This window comes from Cajanus cajan, chromosome 1 (assembly GCF_000230855.2).
Source record: "Cajanus cajan strain Asha chromosome 1, NIPB_CcT2T_4, whole genome shotgun sequence".
NCBI lineage: Eukaryota > Viridiplantae > Streptophyta > Magnoliopsida > Fabales > Fabaceae > Cajanus > Cajanus cajan.
The window spans coordinates 76,349,604-76,361,828 of NC_138517.1; the positions used below are offsets into that span (position 1 = coordinate 76,349,604).

Genomic DNA, 12,225 nt, shown 5'->3' on the forward strand with positions numbered 1-12,225 from the left:
ATTTTTATTATTATTAGTAGTATTTTAACTTGTAAAATATAAAAGATAAAATTTGAACTTTTATGTAATAACTTTTACTATAATTAAATTTATATTCATATATAAAAGCAATTTTAATGATTAATACAATTATATAACATCGTTAACAAAAACATGTATCGATGATATAAAAAAAATATTAATAATATTTTAATTGTGAACATAAATATTAATATAAAAAATGCATAGCAGATAAAATTCTCATTTGATTAGAGAGAAAAAATTATTGATGAATTTATATGAATTTTAACTTGAGTGATTTATATTTAAACTTCTAATATTTTACTTATAATTCTTCATCTGATCCTATTCTACCAGCTACTCAGATGAGACTTTCAATTTTTCCTAACAGTTTCTCTAAAGTTCAAGTGGGTGTTGGATAATCCTCCTACTGTGAATTACTGACATAAGATATTGTAATTTACAAAGCAAATTATACACATGATTCAAATATCAACTTAAATTAGAGAAAATGATAGAAGTGAAAGACTCATATCACTTAATTAAATTGAGATAAAATATTTACTTATTTAATATCTATTAAATTTCAAGAACAATTGTCTCTTCCACAGATAATAATTTATTTTATAATTTTTTTTAAAAGATGTACATGAACCACATCAGCTATATCTCAAAAGGTGGTGGGGGTCTCTTCCAGACCAATCAAAAAGTGTAAGACAAGAGAGGCTCCCTAAGCCAAGATGTGGTGCACGTTACTAATTGAGCAAATTAAAAAAGACATATAGCAGAAACAAAGAAAAAACTGCAACCAAAAAAAATCAATAAAAACCAAAAGAATTCTATCATCAAATTGAAAAGGAAAAATAGTCTAGATATTAATAATGCAAATATTTTTTATTATCTAATTATAAATTACTATATATAATAAATTTGTTAGCTTTTATATTAATTGGTTTAAAAATTATGCCTACCATAATTTATAGTTGAGTAACTGTAAGATTTTATATCGATGAGATATAAAAATAAATAAATTTATTAAAAATTTGATATAAATATATGAAAAATTACATTACTAACATTTTATGTAAAATATCTCTTACCTAAGAAATTGTGAGTGTACATAAGAAAATATTTTTTTTTCTTAATATACTTTATTTCAATCTCAAGGTTAACTACTATTATTGGAGTTATTTTTTTTTCACTCAAAATTCAAGTTTCACTTTCAACAATACATGTAATATATAAACTTTTTCGCAACAAGGAAAACATATGATCTTTTATCCTATAATTTTATCAAGACTCATATATTTATGGATTTAGACCCTTTTTTTTTTTAAGCGAATAAAAACCAAGTGATTTCTTCTAATTACAACACCCATAAAAAAGAATTTTTGGATATATTGGATATAATAGGTAATATCTTTATCAAGAATTTTCTAGTGAAAGATGATATTATTGATATAGAGAAAAATCTGGATAAAAAGTATTTCGATTGGATGGGAATCAATAGCGAAATACTAAATCGTTCCAAATCGAATCCGGAATTTTGGTTCTTTTCAAAAATTTTGATATTTTATAATGCATATAGGAGTAATCCATGAGTTATACCAATCAAATTCATTTTTTTTAATTTTAATGTAAATCAAAATGTTAGTGAAAATAAAAATAACATTACTAGAAACAAAAAAAATAATGGATATTTTTAGACCATCGGAAAAAAAAATCCCATATATTATATATACACAATCAGAATCTCTCTTATAACCCATTTTTTCATTAAACAAAAATTAGAAATTTAGGAGCCTTACAAAAACAAGAGTGGTTTAACCTTCAGCAGGATTCGAATCCCAATCAATAAAAATCTACCTTAAATATCTAAATTATTATATGTTAAACCTAAAAGCTATATAAATATTTATATTAAATAGCTTTTCTTAAGGGCCTATCTAAAACAAGGAGTCGGTTTGTCTTATGCTTGGGTTGATCTTGGCTGTTAGTTTCTTAAGAAATTAGAAAGCTTAACATTTTTGGGTTGCATTTCATTTTTAATTAGTAAAAAATATTTTTTATATAATTTATTTATGCTCTTTTTTCGAAGATGCAAACAATCATAGAAATAAAAAATTATACTTCTTTCTTTCTTATTTCTCTATCCATTCAAATAACACATTTTCTACTCTATTTCTCTTTTACTTTTAGCATTACTATTTTTTCTGTTTTAATTTTAATTCAAGCAAAACATAAGTTTGCCTAATTTTATTGAACTATGAATCGATTAGCAACTACACAGTGTTATAAAAATTGAATAGGACCGGCCAATTGTGACACCCTCTACCCCAACACATTAATAAACATAAACTATATTTATAAAAGATTTTCATAAAATGATATAAAATAATAAGTATCATAAGGTAGAAGATGCACATTCATAATTCATACACATAAATATTAAACTCAAGAAGTTATTATAAAACAAAGATTATAAATTAATCCCAGTAAAGGTGGCAGTGCCTCCTAGTTAGGAATCAATTTATAATTTATTAAATTACACAAGAAAAGAAAATATTTTTAGAACAAGAAAGACATAAGAGAAATCCTAGCTAAACCCGATGTCACATCCTATCAGAGCATGCCCCAAGAAGCCTTTAGGCCTCATCACCAACATCCTCATGATGATGATCACCTGCAACAAAATTTAAACATATACAAAAAAAAAAATAACAAGGGAGTGAGAAACATCTCACTCAGTTGTAGATGAAGAAATAAAAGTTAAATAGCACACACACATATAATCATTATCATATATAATTATTTATCATGCAATGATGTCATAGACTCAACTCATAAATATATGCATGTGGCGTCATACGGAAGTTCACATATCATCATTGGTGACCCTAAGGCACACCTAGTTAGCATATCGTGGGTGACCCAAAGGAACACCTGGTTACATCATTGGTGACCCAAAGGCACACCTTGTTAGCATATCATGGGTGACCCAAAGGTACACCTTGTTAGTCGTGGGTATGCGGCCTCAGCGGCACACCTGGAGTATATATGCATATGATGCATGTCATACAATCATAAACTTAACATTTAACATGTTACAGAATTTCCTATAATACACCATATCATAAGCATAATTCATACTTATATTATATTTTATTAATCCAATAGTCCAAAAGTCCAATAATTCAATAGTCCCATAGTCCAAAGGTTCAATAGTCCAATAGTCCATTGTCCAACAGTCCAACAGTTCAATAGTCCAAGGTCATTAAGTCAAGGGTCCAATAGTTCAAAGGTCTTTAAGGATCATATAATTTATATTTCCTGGTATAATTATATCCTTAAGTAAAATAGGAAGCTTAATGAAAATAAGGAGGCTCGGCCTTCCATTTAGATAATAAAGTCTAAATTTATAAGTTAATAGGAGACTTAGTCTTCCATTCAATGAATATTTTAGAATAGTAAAAGTGAAGTTATCCATTAATTATAATTATTAATTACCGCAACAAGAAAATCAAGTAGTACAAACAAAACACAGTAATAATATATATTCAAATAATCAAACAACAGACAAGGGATCGGGAGCCAATCCAACAAACAGACTATTTAACAATTATTTCTACACCCCCAAGCAAGGTTTCCCACTCCCCCCTTACCTGGATAAATAGGAATTTGGGCAGAATCTCCTCTCTTTCTCCTTAAACCGGAACCGGAACTAGAGCAGAACCTTCTCTATTCTCCTCCTCTTTTCACAACCTAGGCAGAACCTTCTCTCTTATTTTCTCTTTCTATCTCTCTAGAATTCCTTCTCTCTAAACTTTTTTTCTCCCTAGTTATGAATTTTCAAAATCCTTAGGTCCCTATTTATAGAATTTATGAAGTTACTATGCACTATGCACTATTCATTAAAATAATATTATAAGTTACTATGCACTATGCACTATTCATTATTATATTCAAATTAATTATAATTTTGAAACTTCAAACGTCCGCAGCCCCCGAAAACGCAGCCTTTCACTATGCATACATAGTAAAACACTATTCATAAATACGTATACGTAAATAGTAAAATACGTATATATAAATAGTAAAATATGTATACGTAAATAGTAAATAAAATACTTTTTATAGAATATTCAAAATACATAAAAATAACCTTTTTCATTGAATAAAATTTGGGATGTTACATTTACTCCCCTCCTTTTAGAAATTTCGTCCCCGAAATTTGCTTGAAAATATGAATGAATAAACTTCACGTATCTTGCTTTTTAAATCCTATGCAACCTTACTACCTTATTGATGTACAACTCAAAAGATATCTAAGGATACTCTTATGACCTCCTTCTAGGATTGCTTTAAGCTCTGACATACTAGGAATGCACAACTTATCCTTAAATCTCAAAACTTCATCCACTCCAAATTTAAACTCACTCTCCATACCTTGATTCAATTTCTCTACTTCTCTTTCATCTTAGACCATCACGCTTCTGCTGCGCCACTCTGATACATTTTAGCAACTCCTAAATAAATATTAAGAGTACTCTTATGTCCTTTCAAGTTTACTAAGCATCCAAATGTGTCCTTTCTAATATCTTGCTTACTTGGGTCATTAATAAAGGATCTAACTCCTGGTTCCTCTAATCTCACCCATTAATAATTCAATGCTACTAGAGATAATCTTACACATCAAGCATAAGTTTCTAAATTCTGCAATCAAATTCACTCCTTAAATCATCAAAATAATAAATTAGTGATCATCGTAATCAAAATATCTGCCAGAATATTGTTTTTACTTCTACGATTATCTATAAAGATCAAGCTCCTAAGCATATGTTACATATATCATATCACTAATTTTACTACTCCATCTACAACCAATTCAAATTTTTATCCATCACCTTATCTTATAGCCTCGTATCTTGTCACCAAAATGAATCAACTAATTATATTTTCTCAAATTTCTTTCAATGATCCACTTGTTACTCGAGTCATACCTAGTTTTACATTACTAGGAGTAATCTCACAAGGCAGACTTAAATTTCTAATTTGAGTCCAAAGATCCATCTCTCTAATCATAAGGGAAAATATAAAGGTTTCCTACACAAAACATCGGTTACCACAATAACTTTGGCTCAATAACTTTCAAAATTAAAATCTTATTCCTTAAAGATTTTCAACTATCTCTTTCGGTCAAAAGATATTTAAGGCTCTTATGATCGCTAAATACCTCAAGCTTAGTATTATACCAGTAATGTCTCCAAAATCTCAAGTGTAAACATTACAACCCCTAACTCAAGGTCATGGAAATAATCCACCAAACTTGTCTTCAAAACATCACTCTATACCACATAAAACTCACTAAAGTCCGGTAACGTTATCACTAGTCAATGTTTCCATAAGAGTTGAAACTACTCTCAAACCTACTATTCCACATAAAGATAATACTTCCTCCTAGTGAATGTAGTTAAGGGCAATACTATCCTAGAAATTCCTTTAATAATTCTTTAATAATAATAGGCTAACCTAATAAAACTCTTATCCTTCCTAACTGGCTTAGATATTTCCTCATTTTAAACACAACTTCTACCTAAACAGATCCATATTTACCTCAACTGGAATTTACAGGAACTAGAAAACTTACCTCATATAATAAAATAAAATAAATATAATAGTAATACTTAGACAATTTAACATATACCCATCTTAGATATATCTTCATCTTCAACTATAATATGATCATATCACACCCTAAAATCACTTTCACTAACTACACGACATTCACCAATTGATCCCTAAGGTCATCTATCCACAAATCAACATGCATGCATATTAAATCATATTAGAATACCTACTTTAAACCTGTTTATATACCATTCATAAGTATGTACATGAACAACCTTTACCACATAGCATCATACAACCTTAAACAACCTCTTAATCCACATGATAACATCCCAAATATCTTAACAAAGTCAATTCTTATCATTGCATTGCCTACTAACCCAAAAATATTATTATACAGCCTAATTTCTTTTTTTTTAAACAACTATCAAAGAAAACAACACATAGAGAGTTCAATTCTTCCACTTGATCTTATCCTATCATCAAAGAAAACTAATTGATTAAACTACAACTCTTAGAAAGACATAAGATTCCAAAAAGATCATCTCCTTAGCTAAAGATTCAAAAATCACTTCAAGTATATTCAGCGCTTACAACTAAACTTCTGATCATCGAAGCAGTCATAACTAAAGTTTCAAACCTCTGTTTTATCTTTTTCCAATTCCATTGGGAAAATAATATCCAAAGCCATAATCTTCATAAAGACCGCAAAAAAAAATCTAATTCTGTCAATATGATACTCAAACTGTCAAAACTGTAGCGAAAATATTTTCTACACCAAACAACATTAGTGTATCAATATATCTAATGTCACAAAGTACCTCAATTCTTTCCAAATTCACTCCTCAATTTCTCGTTCAAGCTTCTCAATACTATCCTCAACCGCAATAACTCACATGCTACCTAAACCATAAATAATTAACTTGCCAATAATAACACTTAAGGGAATTATCATCATTTCGATCTCTCACCAAGGAGACAACCACCCTTAGATTGAACCTGCTACAACTATAGATGTCAAAAACTCCACCAATCATAAACTCTTAGTACACTCAATGTATCACTCACATCCAAGGTTCTAATAGCTCTAGTTGGCTAACACTATCATGACTATCTTTCCTCTAATTACATAGCAATATCAAAATCACCAATATCAACACAAAACAAACATCATCATCATAATACACAACAAATAAAACATAGTCAGAGTACACAACAGAGTCATGATAAGCACATAACACACACGTTCGATTAAATCGACCTGCTCTGATACCACTAAATGTGACACCCTCTACCCCAACACATTAATAAACATAAACTATATTTATAAAAGATTTTCATAAAATGATATAAAATAATAAGTATCATAAGGTAGAAGATGCACATTCATAATTCATACACATAAATATTAAACTCAAGAAGTTATTATAAAACAAAGATTATAAATTAATCCCAGTAAAGGTGGCAGTGCCTCCTAGTTAGGAATCAATTTATAATTTATTAAATTACACAAGAAAAGAAAATATTTTTAGAACAAGAAAGACATAAGAGAAATCCTAGCTAAACCCGATGTCACATCCTATCAGAGCATGCCCCAAGAAGCCTTTAGGCCTCATCACCAACATCCTCATGATGATGATCACCTGCAACAAAATTTAAACATATACAAAAAAAAAATAACAAGGGAGTGAGAAACATCTCACTCAGTTGTAGATGAAGAAATAAAAGTTAAATAGCACACACACATATAATCATTATCATATATAATTATTTATCATGCAATGATGTCATAGACTCAACTCATAAATATATGCATGTGGCGCCATACGGAAGTTCACATATCATCATTGGTGACCCTAAGGCACACCTAGTTAGCATATCGTGGGTGACCCAAAGGAACACCTGGTTACATCATTGGTGACCCAAAGGCACACCTTGTTAGCATATCATGGGTGACCCAAAGGTACACCTTGTTAGTCGTGGGTATGCGGCCTCAGCGGCACACCTGGAGTATATATGCATATGATGCATGTCATACAATCATAAACTTAACATTTAACATGTTACAGAATTTCCTATAATACACCATATCATAAGCATAATTCATACTTATATTATATTTTATTAATCCAATAGTCCAAAAGTCCAATAATTCAATAGTCCCATAGTCCAAAGGTTCAATAGTCCAATAGTCCATTGTCCAACAGTCCAACAGTTCAATAGTCCAAGGTCATTAAGTTAAGGGTCCAATAGTTCAAAGGTCTTTAAGGATCATATAATTTATATTTCCTGGTATAATTATATCCTTAAGTAAAATAGGAAGCTTAATGAAAATAAGGAGGCTCGGCCTTCCATTTAGATAATAAAGTCTAAATTTATAAGTTAATAGGAGACTTAGTCTTCCATTCAATGAATATTTTAGAATAGTAAAAGTGAAGTTATCCATTAATTATAATTATTAATTACCGCAACAAGAAAATCAAGTAGTACAAACAAAACACAGTAATAATATATATTCAAATAATCAAACAACAGACAAGGGATCGGGAGCCAATCCAACAAACAGACTATTTAACAATTATTTCTACACCCCCAAGCAAGGTTTCCCACTCCCCCCTTACCTGGATAAATAGGAATTTGGGCAGAATCTCCTCTCTTTCTCCTTAAACCGGAACCGGAACTAGAGCAGAACCTTCTCTATTCTCCTCCTCTTTTCACAACCTAGGCAGAACCTTCTCTCTTATTTTCTCTTTCTATCTCTCTAGAATTCCTTCTCTCTAAACTTTTTTTCTCCCTAGTTATGAATTTTCAAAATCCTTAGGTCCCTATTTATAGAATTTATGAAGTTACTATGCACTATGCACTATTCATTAAAATAATATTATAAGTTACTATGCACTATGCACTATTCATTATTATATTCAAATTAATTATAATTTTGAAACTTCAAACGTCCGCAGCCCCCGAAAACGCAGCCTTTCACTATGCATACATAGTAAAACACTATTCATAAATACGTATACGTAAATAGTAAAATACGTATATATAAATAGTAAAATATGTATACGTAAATAGTAAATAAAATACTTTTTATAGAATATTCAAAATACATAAAAATAACCTTTTTCATTGAATAAAATTTGGGATGTTACACCAATCAAACCAATCCAATTGAAAATTGGTATTAAAATTCGAATAGTTTACTCATGAAATTAGTTACAGTTGATCAAATATCGGTCAGTTTTTGTCAAAAGAAACTAGTAACCAGTGAATAAGTTGGATTTTCAATTTTTAAAAAATAAATAAATAAAAGTGTTTAGACTTTATAAAAGTTGCATTTTGAAATGTTAATAACTTGAATATAAATTGAATGTTGATGCTATTTATATTTTGAGTTTTGAACTTATTTATAGAATTATGTCCTTGATTTTAATTTAATTGTTATTTTTAATATCAAGTATCTTGTAATGACAATGTTTTTAAATTTGAAATATGAAATTATGTTACAGACATGTGAAATTTATCATCTAGTATATCAATAATTTTACTTTAAATATTAAAATATCTTAAATTACATTAACTATATAATTTAAAAAAAAAAAACTAATATAAACCGATTTATTAAACGACATTCAAATTTGAACATTAAACCGTCACACGACTGATAACATGACCTGATCGGTTTTTATAACATGCTTACACCAGTGTCATGTCCTTATTAAAACCAACAATTAACTCCAGAGACTTGTGGAATTAAAGGTACATTTCGTGACATGAAACTCGAACTCTAAAGAATTTTTTTATCTCCACGTTTACTATAAAATCATATTTAGAATAAGATAAGGCTAGGATAAGGTTGTATAATTAAGTAGGTAAAGCTTGCTCAAGCTATCGTGCATGCCATTGCCAACGGACTGTTTAGAAACAAAAGAACCATGCTTCAGAAAAGAGTTGTAGCCAACCATGAACATAGGACCCATGCTATTGGTACCATTCTCCATAGTATATTATTCGTTAAGTGCCAAGAAATTATTTATGAAAATAAAACCTAAATACAACTAGATTGTTCTCTAATAAGAATTATAATTTCATAACACGTGTAACATACATCAATATATATATCACCAAAATGAAACTCAAATTCCAGTACTACCTAAATTTTGTCCTTTTATAATTCAGTCTGGTATCCAAGCAAAATACTTACTAGAAAACATTTTTAAGACCCCAACAATTGCATTCTTCATTATCAAAATGCCATTATCAAAATGCCAGGTTGTTCATTGGAATTCAGTTATTAAAGTTGTAGAAGCCTGGAAGCTGAATACACCATTCATCAGAATCTATGGATGGGCAAGGCGTTCTATTTTGTTATATAACAGGACTTGCAAAAGAAAAATACCAAAACATGAAATCTATGATTGAAATAGGAGACAACCGAATACTTAAAAGTCAAACAATCAAAAAGCAACATTAGCTGAGGTACCAACAAAAATTCAGAACTTGTACTTGCTCAAAATGATGATCATAATACTCGAATATCTCTAGCAAGAGTAGAACTTAATACATAGCAAAGTAACAAACTATCATGAGCATCTACTGTTGCTTAGCTTCAACTTTCTTCTTCTGCCACAAACGATCTAGAGCACTGTCGGCATCACCCTGAAAACGAATAACAAGAACCAAAAATCCCATGTTAAGAAATGCAATTCCTAAAGGTAAATCATAAATCATCAAGGCGCATAAATGGAACATATAGCTGTTTCCAGGCAGAAGGAATCTGAATACAATAGTAAACACAATTTCTGACATAAATAAATATATGATAAAATGCAAACAACCAAAATTGTGCAATATATACTGTAGTTAATCATATTAGAGAGCATTGGTTTTCATTTCTCAATAATCTCCACTACAAAATGAAAAGAGAAGATATGTTCACCATCTGTTCGATGGAGATAATCAAGCAAAGAAAAAAAAACACTAATTTTCAGTTTGTTTTTTCTCAAACATCTGTGTAGGAAATAGATTCTTGTCATTATCAGTTTACACTTTTCACAAATAATTATAAACAATGCTAAGATATTTAGAATAAAAATACAAAAACAAAGATAAAAACAGGATACTCTAACAAATCCCTAATTCCCAACCCACTCCCCCCCAAATAGGGGAAGAAGAGCAAGTAAACAGAAAAGAAACACATTGACAACCAGTTCAATTCGATGTTAACTAAAATACTAATTAGAACATCATGCAATGTCTTTCAACAATGCTAATACATCATAGGTACAGTCGTTCCAACCCCAAGTCACCAACTAAATATCAACCAAATAAATCAGTAAACACAAATGCACAATTCGATTCAAAATTACAACAGAAGAACTGTGATGTTTAATTTATACAGTTTGACTCATTTAAGCCGATAGAGCTCATATAAGGCAACTGAAATTATAAAAAAAAATTATCATTGAAAAACAGAACTTCTTCTCAAATAAACATTTTCATTTTTGTTGCTTGAATGATAACGCCAACAAAACACTAATTTAAGATACACCCCACTCACTAACCACCAAATCGACACAATCAAACAAGATTAGGACCATATTTCACATGATTACGAGTAAACATATGCAAAAACTATACCAAACAATAATAATAAAGAAGAAAGTAATTCCAAAACAAACAGAAAAAAGTGAAAAAAAAATAAATGAAGACCTGAGCACGGATGAAGCCACAGAGGGCAAAAGTGGAAAATTGACCATTGTAGACACCATTCTCATCCAAATGCCCAATGTTGATCTGGACCGAAGCATGGTCCTTTGCAGTGATCAATCTGTTTGTTGCAGAGCTGCACCATATTCACAAATGGGTTCAAATTCGATAACCAACAACCAAATAAACAATCATTAAACTAAAATTTTCAAAAACATTAAAAATTAATGACAGAAATAACAGGATTAAAGTGCATACCACTTCCTGGGAATGTAAAGCTCGGTGATTTGTCCTTCCTCGTTCTGCATCTTCGGTTGGGTGTTGTAAAGCTCCTTCAAAAAGATCCGTAAACCTGAATCAGATTAAGTAGTCATAAATTGTAAGCACTATATCGCTTCTTAAACGGAATAATTAAGAAAATTAAAAACTTGAAGAGAGAAAGCGCACCTGAGAAAACGAAGAACGAAGATGAATGCCGTAGAGGAGGAGTTGGGGGCGAGAGGATTGTTTTAAATCCCCCAAAACCCTAGTTTCCTTCTCAACTTGGGCCGGGCTTCAAATATTATTTTTCTTAAGCCCATTTTTGACAAAAACATATTCAAATCCCAAACATTTTTTCTCTAGTTGAGTATTTCCTTAATCTTAATTTTTTTTTAAAAAAAATTATATATATATATGAGTAAATTAAGTAACTAAAAGATAAAATTATTACATTATCATACTCATTTATGTTAAAATAAACATCATTTGATTTAATATTTTAAAATAAATTATATTTTATCTTAATAATTATATTATTTACCTTTTATATATTAAAATATTAAATAAATTACATTTTTTATTATACAGAGATATAAGTATTATATTGTCATCATCCACTTATATTAA

The 12,225-nt window shown here is 29.7% G+C and overlaps 1 protein-coding gene across 1 annotated transcript; it reads right to left on the reverse strand.

Annotated features, from left to right (window-relative positions):
- Positions 1 to 10,024: 10,024 nt before the first annotated feature.
- Positions 10,025 to 11,915, reverse strand: LOC109794372 (small ribosomal subunit protein eS21y). The gene is made up of 4 exons (XM_020347535.3): positions 11,785 to 11,915; positions 11,596 to 11,689; positions 11,341 to 11,473; positions 10,025 to 10,287 (listed from the first exon to the last, which is right to left on the reverse strand). Exons 2-4 carry the CDS (start codon positions 11,643 to 11,645, stop codon positions 10,222 to 10,224), a joined length of 249 nt encoding a protein of 82 aa, XP_020203124.1. The 5' UTR covers positions 11,646 to 11,689; positions 11,785 to 11,915; the 3' UTR covers positions 10,025 to 10,221.
- Positions 11,916 to 12,225: the final 310 nt, after the last annotated feature.

Coding starts and splice junctions, on each gene's coding strand:
- LOC109794372 (XM_020347535.3), bottom strand. CDS start 11,645: ATGCAGAACGAGGAAGGACAAATCACCGAGCTTTACATTCCCAGGAAG. Junction 11,474..11,595: donor CTTTACATTCCCAGGAAGTG/GTATGCACTTTA, acceptor AATATGGTGCAG/CTCTGCAACAAACAGATTGA. Junction 10,288..11,340: donor GTGGCTTCATCCGTGCTCAG/GTCTTCATTTAT, acceptor ATTCGTTTTCAG/GGTGATGCCGACAGTGCTCT.